At 38.4% G+C, this 20,950-nt stretch overlaps 4 protein-coding genes across 7 annotated transcripts; 3 read left to right on the plus strand and 1 right to left on the minus strand.

The window, feature by feature from the left end:
• Positions 1-146: 146 nt before the first annotated feature.
• LOC113681425 (cation channel sperm-associated auxiliary subunit epsilon) lies at positions 147-6,737 on the plus strand. The gene is made up of 14 exons (XM_089211739.1): positions 147-376; positions 507-569; positions 772-819; positions 1,347-1,442; positions 1,552-1,604; positions 1,835-1,907; positions 2,246-2,298; positions 2,502-2,552; positions 3,120-3,168; positions 3,422-3,501; positions 3,982-4,081; positions 4,729-4,815; positions 5,050-5,213; positions 5,872-6,737. Exons 1-14 carry the CDS (start codon positions 290-292, stop codon positions 6,026-6,028), a joined length of 1,161 nt encoding a protein of 386 aa, XP_089067865.1. The 5' UTR covers positions 147-289; the 3' UTR covers positions 6,029-6,737.
• Positions 6,678-10,814, plus strand: LOC113681400 (alpha-1,6-mannosyl-glycoprotein 4-beta-N-acetylglucosaminyltransferase). Its single transcript, XM_027198488.2, has 3 exons — positions 6,678-7,047; positions 8,043-8,135; positions 8,750-10,814. Exons 1-3 carry the CDS (start codon positions 6,822-6,824, stop codon positions 9,937-9,939), a joined length of 1,509 nt encoding a protein of 502 aa, XP_027054289.2. The 5' UTR covers positions 6,678-6,821; the 3' UTR covers positions 9,940-10,814.
• On the minus strand, positions 10,236-19,686 carry LOC113681417 (protein arginine methyltransferase NDUFAF7, mitochondrial). Of its 4 annotated transcripts, none has more exons than XM_027198506.2 (12): positions 19,592-19,686; positions 19,337-19,431; positions 18,038-18,097; positions 17,620-17,700; positions 17,307-17,414; positions 16,858-17,019; positions 16,156-16,305; positions 15,754-15,806; positions 15,442-15,649; positions 14,952-15,057; positions 10,922-10,989; positions 10,236-10,604 (listed from the first exon to the last, which is right to left on the minus strand). In XM_027198506.2, the coding sequence occupies exons 1-12, from the start codon at positions 19,638-19,640 to the stop codon at positions 10,458-10,460; spliced, it is 1,287 nt and encodes a 428-aa protein (XP_027054307.2). In that variant the 5' UTR covers positions 19,641-19,686; the 3' UTR covers positions 10,236-10,457. The 4 variants fall into 4 exon arrangements, with proteins under 4 accessions (XP_027054307.2, XP_027054308.2, XP_089067862.1 ...); XM_027198507.2 differs by having other exon boundaries at positions 19,549-19,659; XM_089211736.1 differs by lacking the exons at positions 10,236-10,604; positions 10,922-10,989 and adding an exon at positions 12,666-13,843.
• LOC113681418 (uncharacterized) lies at positions 12,093-14,731 on the plus strand. The gene is made up of 5 exons (XM_089211740.1): positions 12,093-12,322; positions 12,872-12,983; positions 13,379-13,740; positions 14,203-14,316; positions 14,610-14,731. The coding sequence occupies exons 1-5, from the start codon at positions 12,220-12,222 to the stop codon at positions 14,624-14,626; spliced, it is 708 nt and encodes a 235-aa protein (XP_089067866.1). The 5' UTR covers positions 12,093-12,219; the 3' UTR covers positions 14,627-14,731.
• Positions 19,687-20,950: the final 1,264 nt, after the last annotated feature.

Consider the following 20,950-nt stretch of genomic DNA (forward strand, 5'->3'; position numbering starts at 1 on the left):
ATGTCTGAAAAAAGTTACCCCTACTATTATCCCCTTATCCGCCGCTACGTGTTGTCATGAACTTCTCCGGGACATGCTAAAGTCATCCAAGTTACCAGTGCATGAGATAATGAGGGTAAATGGACACATGCCTAGGAAGAGAGGTCATGGCGACAACTATTAGTTTGGGGGGAAATCTCGGCCAACCTATCCATGACCCCTGGTATGATGTCCCGCCGACTGAGGGGTCCCTGAAGAGTAAGATCCGCATCTCTCCTCCTGCCTCAATTCCGTTTACCACTGAAAAAACATGGCAGTGTCGGGGAAAATTCTCTCTTTGTTAAGTTTTGCTCACATAATATTAACATTCAATCCAGCCTTGGCGAAATGTCCAAAGGTTAGTAAACCACACTCGAGGAATCAATATCGGCTTGAGTTCGTATGGAAAGCTTTTATTAAAATTTCACGGTAAAGTCATGCCTGTCCAAGGTAGTTTTCACTGATAGTGGCTGGTTATATTATTTTAGCATGAGGTTCTGCTCCATAACTTCAAGCCAACGTACTTCCTAGACAAAGGAGAAACAATTAAGGTAGGAAACTTCGGGTCAGTTTTTTCACCTCTTCCTTCTCTCTATGTTCGCAATAGCTGTTTCAATTCATATGTGACCAGTGCATCAAAAATATGCTTCAAAATATATCCCTCAAAATGGTCCTGAAAGTTGGCATGCTACAACTTTGTATTTGTGTTTCTTCTTCTTACCATTCCTTCCTTTTCTTTCCTTTTCGCCACAGGCATGGGCTATGCTTATTCCTGAACCTTGGGAAGATAATCGACTTATTGTAAGAGAGCTAACAACAACCATTGTATAATACTTACAGAAAACAAAAAGAATCTTTCCTACGGGGTTCATTGCACGTTTTCATTCAGTTATTAGCTATTGCTGTGTTGTTATCCGCAAGTTTCAAGAGAAACGTATCGAGTTAAAGAAATAATGCATTGAATTGGATATTTACCACACAGGGAAATAATAAACCTTGTACAATTCTAAGAGGAACTTTTCAAACAACACCATTTCTTACATGCTATATTCATTTGTGATACATCAAGTGAACAATTTGGAGTTACAAGAGAGAGAATCCAGAGTGTCAGCTGGGACACAACAGGAACACTATCCTCCTCAAATTTTGTTACTTGTTTAGTAAACTACAATAATGATGTATAGCCGTTTTCTTGTTGTAATTGCAGCACCAGTTTGAATAAAACCTTAACATACAAGTAGAACATTGGATTGTGAGGAAATCCAGTACAAAATACTAATAAAATGCAGTAATCCAGAGATGAATTTTTCAATTCCTTTATTTCACAGGGCAGCCTTTCAAATACTGAACACTTGACTTTCAGTCTTGCAAGCCAGGAATCATTCTCAGATACTTATGGCATAGGAGTTATATCCAGAAATGTAGTAAGTGTTGTGAATTTCTCATAGAAAATGGAAAATTACTCAGGATTAGGATGAGTTAGGTTAAATTTTCTGAGCCACTATCAATTTTTTCACTGTGATTTCCTTCTAGACAGTTTCCCTCAAAGAAAGAAAGAGAAGAAATGAGGGACACAACCACACAAGGTAATGAATTTAGGAGTGATCTTGGGTATGAAGTAGCTTGGTGTTCACAGATGTTTTTTAGGAGATCATAGGTTAAACTTTTGTTAGGAGCAGCACAATTAATTTCTTTCCTCTAAATGAACCTGGTGTGTCACTGATTCACTGATTGTAGCTTTTAAGGTAGTCTAGATGCCATAATTTGACAATATTAAAAGTTATAACTTGTAAATAATGTAGAAATGTGTTTTTAGTGAAGAGGGCATCAATGTTTTGTTTGGTGTTGAGGCATTTTCCGAAGATCACTCTTGTGCCACCTTAAAAGCAGTAAGTATTTGTGCAAGTGTAGCCTTAGTTTTATCTGAGCAGTTGCAGTTCAGAAACAGACAAAAACATTCTTAAGGGATTGGCTTGGCAATTTTACTGTGCTAGAATTTATTTTCTCTTGTGGCTGTCTTCTTTAACATGGAAGTTTGTGCATCAGCATCTCTTCCTATAAGATTGGATGTTGCCTTTACAGTATGATAGAGTATGTTGCAAATCAATTTGACTCCACTAAGGGCAGAGCTAGAAAAGTTGTGCAATTCCCTAGAGAAACAACCCGACCTGAGAGAACTTTTTGAAATATATTCTAACATAGGATATGTGTTTCATTATGTTAATAGGAGACAAATGTGACTATTGGTTGCCCTTCTAACCGGCGTTTAATTCCTAGGGGGTAAGTTTGGCAATGGTTGATGCACAGATATAATCTATAGAAAACATTTTATGCGATGTATTTAAGTCAAAGCGATTTCATGCTCTTGATATGTGTGCAAAATTGTTTAAAAGAAAGTATAATAGGTGGTTGTTTGGGGGAATTATCACTTATTGTAGGTAAATCACAACTTTTGTATTAGGTGATCATTTTTAATTTTTCAGCAAACCTACCAGATGTGGAAGTTTCAAAAACTTTTCTTATGTGGTTTCAAGGTAAAAACAATCAAAGATATGTTTATAAGCAATAGTTATTGGGTAAGGATGGTGTTATGATGAAAGACAGAATTGAGAAAATCATAATTAATACTGCCTGGGCCAGTAGATAATCCAATTTTTCACTTTTAAAATACTCAAAAACATTTCAACCTCATCTGGGGATTGTCACATAGCCAGTTGCTTAGAGAGAAGTGCTGGGAAGTTTAATTCACTTAGACTAGCAAAGCAAATTAAGCTGTAGGATGAGTTGGAATAGTCTAAATACTACAATTAAAAAATAGAGCTTACTTAACTTTTTGACCCTTGAGTGCATTAACCCTTCAACCTCTAAGAGTGACTAACATCTAATTTCTCCTAACAACATCACCCCAGGATCAAACACTAAGGTCATGAGAATAAAGGAAATGATCACCAACTAAAGAAGCTTTTGATTGTTGCACAAATTCTCCTTGTAAGAACATTAGGAAATGTCTAAGGAGTAGTATGGAGAATATGCATACTGATGTTAGGAAGTAAAGAGTTACATTAGGTGAGAAAATAACATTTTCTACTTTTTTGTGGCAGTGGTCAGCAGAGAAAAATTTCTCATGAAAATGATGAAGTTTCAGATAAGGTGAAGTTATGTAAATTCCACGTTTAGTTTTCCAAAGAGGAAAAGCTCAATTACTTTTCTTTTATACGGCTTCTCTCTCGTATATGCTTCAAGAAACGGCTGCTTTTCCAAGTGCCTTTCTTTCTTGATTCAATTTAATTCGCCCTATGACGTTATTTGTGGTTAACGATTCTTCAAACCTCATGCTTTACATTTTGATCAGGTATTTGATTTTATTTGTCGTGGGATGTACTGAAAAAAGTTTGTTTTATAGACCGTTGTGTATGACCTTCTGAAACTGGGCTGTCCGTTATCAGTGCAGAGCAGTGAACCTTTCAAACCCATTATTGACGTGTAAGTGCCGTGTTTTATTAACACCTTTTCCGCCAATGCATTTCCCTGACAGCTAGGTAATAGTGGAATTTAAGTGCTAAAGGAAAAAAAAAAAGGAAAGAACCAGGGGAGATTCTCAGTCACGTTTCTTTACGTTTGCTTTGTATTCACGTCGCTCTCTGCTGCTAAATGGCTGCTTCAACTGAATGTAGGGAAAAGGCCTCATCAGCAGATGTATCACGATATGTATTTGAAGTCTTAATGTTAATTCAGTCCACTGAACTAAACTCTTGATAGATACAAGTATCAGTAATGTCATTCACGAATCTAATGCAGTTGAGTATATTGTGTTTAAGTATTTAGTTTTTATTTAATTATCTTTTTTACTTCTAAGTGAAAATAAATGCGACAGCAATGTCTTCTGATATGAAAACTTTTCGTACTATTTTATAACTAATTTCTTAAAGATTACGCAAGTTCTGAAATATTTTTCCGCTTCAGATACGATGGAGAAACGTTTGTAAAAGAAGTGGATGTAAACTATGTATTGTGGGAACAACATGGTCGAGCTGGCTACAAGTACAGTAAAACCATGAAGGAGGTTAGCGGCTGTTTCGTATTTTAAACATTATTTTCTTCCTCCTACCCGTTTTTGGAGGACTACTGGGGATAGGAGAAAAATTATAATTTTTTGATACTGATATCTCTTTTGGAAATGCAAACATTTAGTGTCAGTTATTTGTGCAGCATTCAAAGGCTATACCGCTGAACATCGCCCAAAGAATTTAAAGGAAGAAGGCAAAGAAATACGTGCTAAACTGGTATTGATAGGCTGAAGTGGAATGCGTTGAACTTATACTGCAAAGAAGCTGGCGAAGAATGTTACAGCAGAAGAAAGAGAAATTACGGTGCAAAAGAAATAAAAAATGTGCCTCGCCCCGCCTCGCACATTACGGTGCAAAAGAAATAAAAATGCAAAAGAACATATGAAATTAGGTTAAAATTGTCACTGGCGGTTTGAACATCTCAATATCAACTCACTGTTCGACTATGTGAAGTTCAACTTTGAATTTTTTGTACGCAACTTCCTGTGTTAAGTATGAGCCACTCACTGAAATTCACACTTGAAGAGTTCGGGAGAAGTTAAGGAAAGTCATGGAAATTTTTAAGACTTCGAAGGAAATACGAACCCAACCCAATAATCAATAGGGAAGCGTTTTTGTTGTTGTTGTTGTTTTTTTTAACAAGGTTGGGTGCATGAGAGAGGCGCAGAGCTGGGAAAAGATGATAAAATCTATGAAGGGTGGAAGTATTGAATCAGCGTGGTCCAAGGAGGTAAAAAGATACGAACAGCGAGTCATAAAAGATGCATTTACTGTGTTAACTTGGTTCCATGTTGCCTTCTCTTGACCAACTAAGAAAACTAAAAATGATCGACAAACAAGTTCATGATGATCTTTTATGATGCCTTTCGTTCAAGACTATCGCAATATGCGACTGATCTATTTCCGAACCTTCGAAAGATTGTAATATTATTTACTTTAATTTACTTTCAATTTTATTCCCTAGAATTACCAAACTTGTTTTCAAGAGTCAGCAGATGGCTCCATTTCTGCGGATAATCTTTATGAACGATACGAGATCCTCAACAGTTCTGGGGCCGCCTCGAACATTGTGTGGACTGATGTAGGCACTTTTGTCTTCCTCCTGAAAGTTCTTGATCCTGAATTTAGGTAAAGGAATTGATTATTGAATACACCTCAACTGATATTCTTTAAGATAGTGGAATTTCAAGAGCAGTATTTTTTTATTTATTTTTTTTTTATTGTTTTTCTATTGAGAGGCAACTTTCGGATTTTGCCGCTGAATAAAATTTGGCCGCGTCATTTTTCAGCCACAGCCCTGGTTAGTTTAAACCACTAAAGCTCACTTTGGTTGTCTGGATTTTCGAGTCAACCCTAAGAAAGCGAAAGATATACTCAATTTCAACTTCCCACTCGAGTTCACTCTTTGTTCCTCTTTCCCAAACGGCGGTTGTGACAGTGTGTCGAACTTTAAGGAAGGAGGCTTTATAAGGGGTTATCGGATGCGGGATATTTGGGTAAAACATTGAAGGGATACGGGGATACTCGAGGGAAAAAAAGCGGGAAACGGGATTTTCAAAATAGAGATACGGGAATTAAAAGGAAACAAACTGCAGGAATTAACGGGATATTTAGGCCAAACATTAATAGTATACGGGATACTCAGACCCACCTCCTCGGGGGCGTCAGGAATTGTCTCTTTTCCTTGTTCCTTGAGCGTGGGTTCCGTGCTATTCTTCATAAGATTAGGCTGCCTGTGACTCAGCTGAATACTGACTATTATCATCCATATACTTTGTCATTACAGCTTTTGTAATCTGACCGTAGAGTTTGGTGTTCAAGTGCATGGTGTCAGGAGTGCGATGCAAGAGATTCCAACCTTCGTGGTTCTTGGTTCAGCATGCCTGACTATCGTGGTCCTGATGCTATCTGCCTTCCACACCACAGCACTGTGTTCCGAATGACCGTGGGCTACTCTCGTCTGGGAGCACGGAGGAGGGGGAAGCTTTATCAAGTTTCATGAAATGGAAAATAGTCTTTCTTACTATTACATCCGCAATAGGTGGATTTTTGCGTTTCAACTGAAAAGAAGGTCCGTGCTCATTATTCTCATTTTCGGTCAAATTTCCTTGGATCAAAAAACGGTCTATTATTCCAGAACAACATTTTGTATGGAGCGTTTTTTATACGTAGCGCTTAGGAACTTTTGTCGAGGCAGAGCGCAAAAGGTTTGTGCGGAACATGTTGATACATGTTTCGTGGAATACTATTGACCTCGATCACGTGTTTAGGGCCTTGGGTCATGCGAGAAGATTGATGTAATCTGTTGTACCGTGACGGAAATAATTGAATCCGAGGTAGTGAGGATCTGCTGCAAAGGCAATAAGGAAACCTGATGGAACCTGGGATACCTTCAAGTAGTTAAACGAAAAAACAAAGCAGCGTTTTGCAAATGTTTTAATCAAAAACAATTTGGAAATTACGATTGTTCAATAAGGGCGACGTGTTACTTTTCACTACTTCTTTCGAACCGCCAAAGTTAATCGAGGCAAATTCGTTTCAAAGAATTCACACCCCGTTGGAAGTTATCTCTTGGAGAGTATTTTAGGTTAAGTTGTAACACAGTAACCTTGTAATCTGAACGTTAAAAAATTCAAGAAAACTTTAACTCAATATTTCCTAGCAATATTGCTCCTAAATTTCACCAAACTAAGCCGCGAGAGGCAATCAGAGTTTTCTTAACAAAACGCCAAAATAATGGCTGTAGGAAGGGTACTTTGGAGACTGATATGCCGCTTTAGTACTTGGAATTTTCTTGGAAGAGTGGTGCTAATAGCTACTGTGGTGGGGATAACACTATTCGTTTGGAAAACACCGTGTACGAATGGACGCGAATATCCCACTACCTCAAGAGACGTCAAACCTTTAAACAGTCAGAGAAAGCCTACAACTGAGCCATTTCAAACAACTTCCCACGAACCAAGTAAGAATAGGGTGTTTTTAGATTCTGACTGAGGTGGCAATCGCTCATGCAATTGCCTTGTTAATTGACAAATTCGTAAACGATGTCGAACAATAATATGGTCATTTTCATGGTTTTAGGAGATATTCATCCTTTATCCTACTCAGCGAGACTGCGAAGGTGGTCTGTGGTCTGTGCAGAACCACATAAACTCGTGTTTAATTCCACATATTAAAACTAATCATGGTAACTTAACTTAAGGCTTTTCATAAGGAAATCTAAGTGTTGCTACGCTCTACTTTTAGCAAGTCAGTGTGACGTTTGATCAACAAGCGAAACAATTTAGAATTCAGTCTTCAGCAAAAATAATAAATTGTGTTGATCTTTCGCTGGTGTCGACGAAAGCGCTTTTTAAATAAGAATTTTTGACTTATTCGTGACTAAACGTGTTTGAAACAGTTTTCGTCATTAAGTATTGGAATTGCAGTATTACATAACATGGTGCAACAGAAAAAAACAACGGAAGTGGATCAATATCTCGATATCCAAACAAGTCTAATTTTTGCCTCAAACTGACAGTGTTTGAATTTTAGTATCAGTAAGGTGCTCTACTAATGCATTCCTTTTAAAATTTGGACTTATTTCGATGATATACTCGATATTTATAGCGAATAGTTTTTGGAAATTATGGTTTCCTTTTTTTCTCTTTAAAGAAACAATTCGCCATATCGTATTTTTGAAGTCCAGTGGAACTTATGAAGTGTAATAAAGTGTGATAAAGAAAGCCGAAGATGCACTATTCAATTTCTTGGAGCAATTTACTTCTCGAAAATGAAACTACAGAAAATTGAGAGAGATGTTGCTAACAAGACCGACCTAAATGTTGTGGTCTGGGGCGATTTCGTCCAAATTTCATTAGAATTGACTATGTTAACAGGACTGAGTAGAATACAATTCGATCTGTAATCAAACAAACACAGCACAAACGGCTCTAAAAAAGATTTTGTTGTTCCTAGAATCTTTACAGAAGCGCCCCTCCATTTGTCCGGACAGAGATGTACTTAAAAGTCCCAAAGTAACCAAGTTAGGGAGATATCCCTCACAAACACGTAAGTGCAAAATGGTTTTTACTTCAGAATAATACGAGACACTAAATGATACAGACAAAGCTTAAAACTCGGAATTAAATTTGAAATCTTTCGCGAATAGCACATCTTACACCATTTTTTTTATAGAAAAGAAAAAAGTTGTTTCATCCCAAAATAGGACTGGGCCGGTAACTTTGAGGGCCGGAAGCCAAATTTTAGAATCTTAACCAAAGGGATTGTAGTCCGGGTCACGGCCCAAACATATTTTGTTCTTTGAATTTTATAACTATCAATATCTCGATCATGAACTTCGGCAGAACGACGTAACTTTACCGACTATAGAAAATGACTGATCACAACTGAATTATGCTGTAATCGCTGTTATGATAGAATTATGCTGTAATCGTAAAGCCAAGTACATCACGGGAAAACTGACCGATTGGTTTATACGAACTCGAAATTTAGCTCGACTTACACCGCTTGTTTGACTGACAATTGACTAAGGAAGAGGACTTCCACTGACCGTTCCCGAAACGTCTATTACAGTCAATGACATTGAACAAATCCTTTTCAGGACTATCCTCCACTGGACGATCAGATAAAACGATCAACTGCACTTCCTTTTTGCTTTAAAGGTTTTCTTGCCATTGGAATAGCATCGGTGGCGAGGCCCGCGGGTGAAATGTACTTGCTGCAAACTACCCAGAGCTTACTTGACAACACAAGTCAGAGTGACAAGGACAACGTACAAATTGTAATCTTTCTTGCCGACTTGGAAAAAGCACCAAGATCCATCGTAAAAGAAAAGCTTTCTCGAAAGTTCGGCGAACACATCGAACAGGGACTGCTGACAGTAATTGAAACATTTCCCGAATTTTACCCAGAACTCATCAATATCAAAGAGAAATATGGTGACTCAGAGAACAGACGAACGTGGCGCTCTAAGGAGAATGTCGATAATGCATTTGTAATGTGTTACTGCAAAGATTTCAGCCAATATTACATCCATCTGGAAGACGATGTAAGATCTTCTCCAAGCTTTCTCCCTAAACTGAAAAATTTTATCCATGACCAACCGTACCCAAATTGGGTTATGTTAGATGTAGCACAACAAGGTAGTGTTGCAAAACTCTATCAATCTCGCGATTTGGAAAATGCCGCCATGTTCTACTACCTTCTGTACGATGAGATGCCCATAGACTGGTTAATGAATCATTGGACAAAAATAAAATCCGTAGAAGACGCAGAATCGTTTAACAAATTATTGGCGTCGCTATTTGAACATATTGGTGTTACATCGACATTGGCTGAGAAAGCTCCCCACGTGGCAAGTGATTTAGAGACCTTTTTCGACGCATATGATCAAAAGTATAAAGGGTTGAACCCTCCTGCCATTGTGACTTCGTCAATGTCTTCTATCGAGGGGCAACCACAAGATGCTTATGATAAGGGTGATGGCTATTTTTGGGCAGAGAGTTCTGAAAGAGATGATTACATCTTGATAAAGTTTAACTTGCCTACCTCTGTTCAAAAAGTGTTTGTGGACACGGGTTCTTACAGAGCCAGTGACTGTCTGTTATATTCTGGTATTCTGCAGGCCAGTTTTGAATCATCGGTGGATGGTGAATTGACAAACGAGGAAGATTCTTGTGGATATTTCAATACTATTGGAGCATTTCACGAGGGAAAAGCAGAGATTACTCCTGATGAATCTAAAGTGGTCATTTGTTTACGAATTGTATCAACAGAGGGTCATGCTAATCAAATTTTCTTTCGTGAAATTGATGTTTGGGAATCGCTTACCAACAACAAGGCTGATGTCTAGGTTCATTTTCTCATACCTTCTCTGCACCTTCGCATTTCAACGTAATCTCACTGAGTCTTAATAGAAAGGGGGGGGGGGGTGGGAAGAGAAAAACAAGCGTTGACAGAACCAAATTTGGTCTCAAGATGATGGAGAGTTGAAGACTGGGGAAGGGTGGAGAGGTATAGATTAGGATTGTTACAGTCATGTTGCAGTCACAACGAGTGTTGAATCCAATTGAGTCAACCAACTAATCAATTATTCCACCAATCATACGGTAAATCAAGATATCAATCAATCGACCGGTTACTCGCTCAAATCAATCAATCAATCAGTTTTAATTCAAAGTGATTCCAGCGTGAGTGATACACGTATCAGATAGTATTTCACTGCATTCAATTTTCACGGGAAGATGTCATTGGTTCTAGAGGGACTATAAAAGTCTCGTGCCCTGTGACAACTACAACGCGTCACATCGCAGAGCAGTGCGAAAGTCGCTGTCACTGAGCTGAATCGTGCTTTACGACTAGCAGCTGATGTCATCTGAAAGCAGCTGGTTCAGGGAGTCCATGTTGAACAAGGCTAAAGAACTTGAATTTTTCTCCCATCTCTGACGAGCTTGTTAGCAGTTTGTAACCGCTTTGAAGCTGCTCAGCCTGTGAAGAGCTGGCATTTTGCAGAAGGACCTGAAAGACAAAAATAAAAACGAAGAACTTAATAGATTTAATCAAGATTCTAAGAATGTACAGAGCTTTAGTTACCATGTTAGAGATGTTTCAAAGTGAATGCAAAGTAGTTTTACGGCGCTGGGATTTCCCGCAAAATTTCTTTTTTTTTTTGTTTGTTTCTCTCTTGAGAGGGTGGAAGTACACATGAAATTCAAATAAAAACTTCAATTATTGCAGATTTCTTTATTTCAACATTTTTTAGCGGGGAGGTACTTCATATCTCCTGATGGAAAATTGGGGGGAGTCAGGGCGAGATAGCCTACATTATTACTTACTTCCATTCTCATATCAATTCCCATTTGTTGAAGAAAGGAACTTTGCGTGACCGGCCCAAATGTTTGAACTGTCAGATGAGAAAAAGCAAACGCATTGGTGAAAGATGTTCGGCGGACAATAACATGACAGTATTTTATATTTAGTACGCATATTACTTTCTCAGGCCTGTTGTATTTGGCAATTTTCTCACAAAATTTCTACGCAAGTTCGTTCCTGGCCTGCTAACCTGTTGAGATGAGTGAAACGAGACCTCTCCTAACGACATCGATACAATACTCAGCGAAGTAGTATCTACCAGGCAGTGTTGTCTTGATGGAGCGGTTTTCGATTGAGTGATGAAAAGCGAAACATGGCCAATCAAAACAGCCAATAAGGACAAAGGGAGACATTACCAGGAACCAATAACAACTTATAGTGAAAACTGGAAGGGCGCGAAAACGCGAGTGGCCGAGTCGCAATTGGTTTGTAAACTGATTGGTTGAAAAAGAGGTGCGAGCCCGTTTTCCGGACCAATCACAGAACGAAGTGAAGCAAAACCAAAGCAATCCTGGACTACTTTCGACATTCTTTGAAAAGCTTTTCAATAAGAGAACACTAAATTCTCTGAGTTATTATATACAAAATCCTAGAAGTTACAGAGTTAAAATTTCCACAAAACTTTGCCTAACCTTAACGCCAATCCTAATCTCAAACACTTCAGCGCACTTTTGGATTCAATACATCTTTATACTTACAGCATTGCTCTGGTCGCCGCAAGAAGACTCGATTTAGCTTCGTGTAACGCACACTGGAATGAAGTAATCGGCGCGACAGATGCGGCAATGGGATATACTTAATAAATATAACAGATCTTTACTACTTCTAAGTATAAAACACGAACGAAGGTATTGCCCGAAAAAAAACGAGAAGTTTTTAAATAAGACGACGAATCACTCCTTGTGCATTAATTCAAATCTCAGACTCCTTCCTACCAACATGCGTGCGAATTCAAAATGGTCTGAATTTGCGCGACTTCTTAAAATTAAAAAAAAATCGCGCCAAAGGCACCAAGATTTTCATCACAATTTTCCATATCATTGGAATTTTTGCAGCGCCTAGTCCCCAACTCTATCGTTGGGAATTGAGTGCTAACCAATCAAATCACTGCGCGCGCGTGAAGAATTTAGCCTTATTGTTACGTCCAGTGCGCGCGGAAAGTCCTCATACGCGAAGACATCACTTTTGCGATAACAGCGTTTTTGAAGGCTGTGAGGTAAAAAGCTTTCAAACGAAGAGTTTCCGTGGTACAATTGCCACAATGTTGTACAAAGCTGTCGTTTGCTTTGTACTTGTGTTTTCCTACCCGATATGTCTGCTAATGAATAATCATGCGGTAACAGTGCAAGCCTACAAGGCAAAAGGTGAGTACTGCATACATTTGAAGCCATCTTCCTAGCTTTCTTTCTCGAAACGGAAATATTTTCTTTATTTTATATTCTGTACACAAACTTGGCCCGAGAGTTCGCTTTGAGCATTTCTGTTCAGTGTGCATATATCAGCAACTTCTTCATGAAAATGGGTCTTAGAAAGTATTTTCGCTCAAAAGCAAAAGGTTTTTGTGGCTGTGAAAAAAAACAAAAACGTCATAATCTGAGACAGTTGCTCGAGCGCGCGCGCTATTTTGGTAACCCTATTCCCGCCGCCGGATGAGAAAGAAGTCTGGGAATGAGGATGCATGAAACATAAACGAGTGCGATGGAAACATTTATAATCTTTCTTGATCCTTTAATATTCTCTACGAATTTCTGAAGAGACTTCAGAGCTGAGATAACGATTTATTCACCAGAGAAGCTATTTCACTGCAACTTAGCGGAAGTTAAACGCTTCGATTCATTTAGCGAATGATGACTGGTCATCAACTTGAAGTTGCTAAAAGTAAATTAATCGCCATTGCGTTTGTTCTTTTGCAGGTATCACACCTCCCATCTCTATTCGAGCTTTTAACATCGGCGTTTGGTTATTTTTTCTGTGGTACTTTTATCTTTTTCTCCAGTACTGCTTCGAATTTTATAAGCAGTGCAAGTAAGTTTATAGCAAATTCGTCTTTGTAACCTATAGAAAATTTATCTTTGTGGCTGAACTTTGTGTCCGACGCCCCTCTAGTGACTTGATCCTTATTTCTGTAAAAATAGAACCAAACATGACGCCGGTGCTAAAGACATGGCGTGGCACGGAGACACCACACAAAGCTGTAATTTAAGTGTAACATGTTCTTACGAAATCAATTACTTATCTAGCAAGCAAGAAAATGATGAGATATTAAGGAAAACCTATCCGCCCAGAGTATTATCTTAACGCAGTACCAAATTCTCTTTACTAACTCACAAAGGAAAGTATGCCCGGGCAATTGGACGCAAGAAGTAAGAAACAGACTTCGGGGAGTAAACAAGCAAACTAACAATGCTCTCTATAAACAGGATTCGTTACTCTCCTGGTTGGTCGGCGAAAGCGGAGAAGATGGGACGCAGTGTTTGTCTCGCTCCTGAACTATCTTACATCGATAGCAGTCGCCAGTTCTGCTGTGAAATTGTCAGTCAGCCCAACAGCGAACCAGCCAAACAAATCCCTGAGTCAAAGCCAACAACAGTATCTCATCACCAGATCTGTCCTCAAGATGAATCAAACCGTGCCCATGTCACCTTCACGCTGTTCAAACCCCTCAGCATGAGTAACAAGCCTGTGTCCCATGTCCACGGTTTGATCAACCTGTTGCTTGTAAAGCGACAAAGACGGGATTTTATTGGACCCAGGTCACCACTGTCTCCATTTACGCTAGCAGGTGAGAAATGAAGGAAAATCTGAGCCGCTCCTAGCATCTTGAGAGTCCGGGTTCGAGGGGGAAGTGAAAAAGGTTACCAGGTACATCATAAAAATAATGAAACCTGAGAGAAACAATAATCCTCCAACTTAAACAAACCTTCCTTCTGTATCGAGTGCAATACACAGATAAAGTAGAAATTTATTGTCCGTAATCGTTAGTCGAAGGTCCTCAGAACCCGGCTACAGCGCCATAGGCGAAACTGGATTGGCCCCAGGCCTTGCCTGAATTTATGTTTGTTGTCGGGTGAATATCATTCTGAGTTAAACTACTTGCAAAGCGTGACATGGTAAAGGCAGTGTTCGAAAGCTCCTGATTTTAACCAAAATCTCGTAAAAGAAGAATGCGCCGTGTTCAATGCGCAGACATTGAAGTCTTTCTTAAGTTTTGTTGACTTTTTGTTATATCTTTGCATTGTCACAGGTCCCCTGAACCACATCCCTCCATACAGCACCGTGATGGACCTGGCACTAGCACAGCGCCAAAGGCGAGATCTCATGGGTCCCAGGCCTGCTTTGAATCAATTCCTGTTTGCAGGTGATTAAATTGAATGATCTTCATTGTGTATGAAGGAAAATCGAACTTTTTGTAAATATCTTTAAGCATTGAAGCATCAGTGCAATACATTTGGGAGACAGCCTAATGCTTAGAGATTTCATAGGGGATAAACTGATCGTTTTTGTGCTGTTTTCCGTGTGCTAGATTTGCAGCTGGCAGCAGAGTAAAATAACGTAACACAAAGAAACATAACGCAACATTACGTAACGCTTCAAAATGTAAATGCGCGCATTATTCGAACAACTAATTAACATTTTCTTTTCTCTTTTCAGATGATGCTCTTGATTAAGACTGATACGTAGCAGATTCTGCAATTGTGTTGAAAGTTTTATGTGATTATTACTTTGGTGCAAATCTTTGTAAATCCAAATCAATAAACCACTGTTTGATACAATGTCTCTTAATGACTTTTTAGCTTCTCTGTTTCATCATCATTTTATCCCAATAAGAAGCAAATTAAACACCACGACTGTTCTGGAAGAATCTTCTTTCAATATGCATGATCAAAGAGTTCCTCCGTGGCAAAGACTAAGATACAACAACGTACTTTTTCAAGAGAATATAAACGGTTGATATTCTCTAGACTTTTAATATACAATCACCAATCCACCAACCTTTCCCATGGGTAGCCTTTCTAAGGTACGCGAAGTCAACATTAGTAGTGACATCTGCATTTCCAGGATCTTCTAAAACATCATGCAATTCATGCTTCTTGAAGGACTATAGAGAGTAAAAGTGGGAAGGCAACACGTGACGGACTAGAAAATATCCATTCCCCATCCCCCCCACCCCCCCCCACCCCCCACAAAGAAAAAGGTATAAAAAAAAAATTAAGAATAAGAAGCAATGAGCCCAACCACGGTTTGACACGTGACAGGTTGGTTCAAGCCTAAACATATGAGCCATTAAAAAAAACCTGGTTTCACCCATAATGGAACGTTCCCTATGGAGACATCAGTGGCCAGGACTGGTAAAAAACACCTCCATGATGGAAATATCCCTTTATAACAAAGAGCATGTCAGTACATAAATAGAGGTGTCCCAGAGGAGAGGTTCACCACTGCTCTAGTATTGAACATCACATCTTACTCCTCACCAACTCACCCTCAGTGTGTGCCTTCTGCTACCATCCTCTCCATAATCCACAATTAATGCACACCCACCATGGTCAGCTATGGCCTCACTCATGTGTTCCACAATGGCACCACCCTGGGGGCACACCTCAATTTGGTTCCCAAAGGTGCCTTGAGGTACTAAAGTCTGTGAGGCTAAGGTAGGAGCAGGTGCTAAGACAAACCTCAGCTGTGAGGACCTATTAAAATTCCAAATAATACTATGAGGGAAGGAAATTTCACACAGGTCTCAAGCAAAATTACGTGCCAATGGAGAAATTTGAGCCCTTCAAAATCTACATACTCTTTTTCTGGTGAAACATCCACAAGAACTTCTCTCCAGCCCTGATCTGTTTTCTAATAAAAAAAAGAACATCAGTCTCATTAATGAGCTTGCAAATTGATGATTTCATGGAAAGCCTTGACATTATTAAGGAACTGATAAAGAGCAATAACTTTAACATTTAAAGTTATTTAAGACCTTTCTTTGATTCAGTTTTCCAGCTTTGGAGGCTACTGTATTCTTTGCACTTCCTCAGCTTCCTTCAGCCATGCTCTAGGTCTTGAACCCACAAAACTTAAGCTCTTTATTTAGCCTTTAAATAATCATTGACATCAAGTCTTGGGGTGGAACACTTATTCCTGTGTCCTATGCACCCTCTGTACTGTAAGCCCTTTTGCTGATAGCAATGTTAGGAGGTGTTACCTGAAACTGATGGACTGGAAGGGCATCAAAGAACTCATGAGCAATGAAAAAACAGTTTCCTGTATAAGAGATGTCTTGAATTGCTCTGTACCATGACACTGGGGTACCATTCTGTGTGACACACTTTTTATAACACAACTCTGATCCACCCTAAAAATTAGAAAATTGTAATATTGATACTTGACTATGGAAGCAGGTGTTAGCTACTTGAACAAATACCAGTACACAAAATCTATCTTTTTTCAAATGAACACTATTATAGCTACATCTTAAACAGAAGTCAAATTATTCACATAGTTGTGGAAATCCTGCTTTCAATAGCATGCAGTAGCCATTGGAAACATTACTAATATCTCAGAATGAGATGCTTGTCCATAACAAGTAACCCAGCCACTCCTCATGTCTGGTCTCCCTTACAAGGTTTTTGGTACCCCTTTATACTCTGTGAGAGTAGTATGTCTTTCCTATTGGAAAAAAAAAAAAAACTTGTCTAGAGCTTAAGTCCACAAGTTTTGATTAGGATTGCAGTGCACTAAAAGGTAGGCTACTGGGTCCTTTCTCCTTATTTAGAAAACAGAGCACCTTCACTCGAGTCACAGCACACTCAGTGGTAATCACTTCCCTTTAGCTGTTTCATACTGACATTAATGTTCCTCAAGGCTTTGCCTCATTGTTGGAGGAGAATAAATTTCTAACTCATACCCCCTTGTCTGTAGATCTTTCATCTGTTACAACGCACTGTTTTTCTTGGTTATTTTTGTGATTACCAGTGAGATTCTTTTCTTGAATTTCACTCAAGGCTGGACTGACTTCCACCAGATGCAAACTAAGTTTGCTATGGAGTTCTGGAAACTTGCCAAATACCTTATTTTAACAAAAAGTAAACAAAAACATGATTAGGGATAGAGAAAAAAACATGGCAAATTTTGGGCACAGCCAGACCATAGGCATTAATAGCAAAATTAGAAATGACAAAATGGCCTCTAACTGTTTGTAAATCATCTCTGGTTTCTGTAACATGCAGTACCTGGCACCCACCAGAGCTCTAACTGGTCCTTCTATTGTTGAATTTTCAGTCAAAAATTATCCAGAAACCCTCCACTATGGGACCATAATTTGTTCAACACAACTAAATATTAAACAAAACTTACCCTCAATATATCTGAAGCTAGAGTGCCTCTGCCAGGTCCCAGCTCAACAAAATTTACATTTTTCTTTCCTGACAATATCCACTGGTTTACAAACCACACACCTACAAGCTTGTTACAAACAGTTCATAATTAATGAATGAGTTAATTTACAAGAAGAAGAGAATGAAAAACAAAACATTAAATTTTTTTTTGTTAAAATGGCCATCATTGTTGCTAACAACCATACTAACCCTCACTAAAAGATCATGGTAAAAGATAAAAAAATATATATTTGTATTTTATTCCAATGTATTTTACAGCCAATAAAAAGTACCTCTCCAAAGACCTGGCTGATTTCTGGTGAAGTAATAAAATCTCCAGCTTGACCAAATACATCACTGGTCATATAATAACCCTAAAAAATATTAACAGTATTATTACTTTTATGCAGGTAAGATAAGATTTTAATCTATGGCAAGCACTCCAAATACAAAAAATAATGGCAAACTGCATTTCAAAGTACTCACTCCTGGTCAATGTTGGCAAAGATGAAAACCGTGGAGCTTAATCCACCAAAAATTTTCTATTTAACTGGTTAGATACATCTGTGTGAATTCACAAAATATCTAGGTCCTGCCATCGACTGAGGCCTTAAATTTACTATTATTCCACAAAATGTCAGAGATTATCAAAACAAACAATTATATTTTGTTCCAAAATAACCATAGGCAAACCTAAAAGACTCAACTTACCGAAAGTGGATTAGTTAAAACTTCTTGCATGAAGGCAGCAACTGTCAGTGGTCCTGTAGCCTAATGATGTATGTGATAGTCATGGTTAGCACACAAGATTGGATATCCACCTACTGACTATGTGTTAGTTGTTTGAAGAGTGATTAACTATATCTTTTCTATATATATCTAATTAGACAATTTGGTGTGTAGTATGAGAAGCTAAGAGTTTTCACAAGTTGTGCAGTATTTTTATAACCCTGTAGGGCAAGTCAAAATACAAACAAAAAGTAAAAATACCAGGCAATTCTACACACCATCATGTCTGATAAGTTATTTATCATCCAGCTGCTTTTCTTTTTCTGCCAAGTACTTTTGCTTATTTCTCATAGGGCAGGATAGAGAAGTGTAACATGCACAGGTGACTGCTTAAACGTTTTTTTTTAACAGTACAAAAGAACCAACTGTAAAATATCACAGGATATTTGTACTCAACTTTGCACAGTTGGATGATAAAAACTGGTATCCAATGCAATGTGCAGGCTTTTTTCAACACTAACAGGCTAGTTAGAGAATCATCCCTAGCAAAGGGAAGAAGGGTTCAAAACTTTCATATCCAAGTAGAGTAAAACTTCTAGTAGCAGCCTTCATGTTGTACTACACATGAAGGCTGTGTACTGTCAGTATTACCACACAGCAAGACTTAGAGATACCCCTCTTCAACATGTCAAATCCTAACATTGCATGCCCTGTGTAAGGCTTGAGACACAAAAATCATAGACTGCTTGGAAGCACAGACCAGCCTGAGTCATAAACCCTTCCTCTCTCCCCAAATCATCCTGTGGACAGTTTTCTTTTTATTCTTTGAGCAAATAGAGCTGAATGGTTTTTTGGTGGATTCTGGATTGAACTGTCTGTCTGAGTTTGTGTTTACCAGGATTTAGCCAATATCCACTTTAACATGTGTCTTTTGGACTTTGCCACAAAAACAACGTACAGAATAAAGAATGGAAATAAATGCTCTTTTACTCTTTTCAAATCAATAGAAGCTTACAATCAAACAGGAGAGTCCCTATTATGTTGAAAATAAATACATTTACACACACGTAATAGTTTAAAGTCTAACACAAGTTTAGAATGATGATGTGGGCCATTCCATCATTTTCTTGCGTACTCCTTTCCCCGCCCCGCCCCATCCTAATGATAGGCATATTTTCAATGGAATGTTCCATTATCGATCAATACCGCGAATTTCCATTCTTCATATGACTAACGCACATTCGCATCCAAGGGTGTCATTACCAAACAAACCATTAATACCTTGATTCTGTTAATAAGATGTTCTTGCAAACTGGCATTCCCAGGGCGTATGGCGGAGGACTTAAGTCCATTACATCTATACTTACACCCACGAGCTACAACAACACAAGGGAACATAAAATTTGTTAATCCCTTGTACAAAAATTATATCACGTCGAACTCAAAGAAGCCAGTCGGTTATAAAACGAGTTGCACAAAGGTGAATACATAACCAAACTCAGGGTAAAAATTTCTTCGCTTCCTACAATCCCTAACCTGGAAGTACTGAGGAGGTACACATCCTCAATAACAAGCGGGCGGCCATATTGGCCGTGAGTTGTGTTGGTCTGGAACTTTCAAGAAGTTATTACTACCTGGGAGGGAGGGTGCGGGGGCGTTATGGAATTTTAGAATAAGTCGCTTAAACAAAACAAAACAAATATTATGGTTTCCCCTCTTGAATGTTCCCCTCTAATGCGGTTTTCTCTTTTCAAGATTCTAAGGGCTTGGAAAATCAGTGATGTATCTTTTTCGGCGTGTTCGAGTTTTGTTCGGTTTGTTTGTTCTCGCAAAGAATAAAACTGCCTTGCAAACTATCACTCATTACCACAACAGAACGTTCCTCTCGAAAGGAAGTGAAATTGGTAAATAGAAAGAATATAAAGTACTTAATCAAAGTTACCTTTTCAGCAAAAGAAGATAAAAAGAAACTCAAATATGTTGCGTTTCCTTTGCTGTCAGATTTCCTCATTCCCTGATCCTTGCGCAAACGGGATGCGATTTTTGCCTAATTTGGGAAATAAGCTCATAAACTTCCTCTCTGATCCAGCCTAACTCCTTGACTACAAGATTTCGGATACTAAAACAACTACCAAGAAACTTAGACAAATGATTGGAATGTTTTTCCTGACCGTGTTTTTTTTATTTAATAAAAATATTTTTTATGCGGGTGGCGCACCTTATTCGAATTCTTTCGGAGATAATGCTCATTATCTTTTTAGGTAAGGTTTAACATAATTTTCAGTTTCTAGCAGAGGTGTAATCTGAAATTCCCTTTGGCTGGTGAAAGTGAAAAAGATTTCTCTATCATAAAGTCATTATTCGAAAAGGGAAAATAAATTTTCTATTGTTTTTTTTTAGAGTAATTCCATGACGTAAGTAAGAGAGGGAACCACACACCTAACTTGTTATTTTTAAGCTATATTCTGCTCTCTCCTTAAAAAAATTAAAGAAAGGAGGTAAGAAAAACGAGTTCTGATCTGGGTAACGGTTAATGCAAGGTTGCTAAACAATTTCCCTGAATATGGCCAAATATCAAAGCCAAGTTGGGTTCCCTTAATAGCCGCTGCAGGCGAACGGCATTGTATCACATTGCTGTGTCTTTTTACTTTCCAGAAGAAGGCTTGACAAAGTAATATTGTTGAACGATAGGAAATATCTAGGTATCTCTCTAAAAAAAAAAAATCGGCAGCGTTTTATAAGTCATGGGAATGTAGTTTGCATGACACTTCGTTAATTCTCAAGATGATTTGATTCAAAACGAAATAGACTTGTTTATCGACAGACTGTCTGGATCGCCTTTTTATTGTTCGATGGACATCGGATGTTTGCCTTTTAATTTAAAAGAGGAAAGCA

The sequence above is a fragment of the Pocillopora damicornis genome, chromosome 7 (genome assembly GCF_964200805.1).
Source record: "Pocillopora damicornis chromosome 7, jaPocDami1.2, whole genome shotgun sequence".
Taxonomy (NCBI): Eukaryota; Metazoa; Cnidaria; class Anthozoa; order Scleractinia; family Pocilloporidae; genus Pocillopora; species Pocillopora damicornis.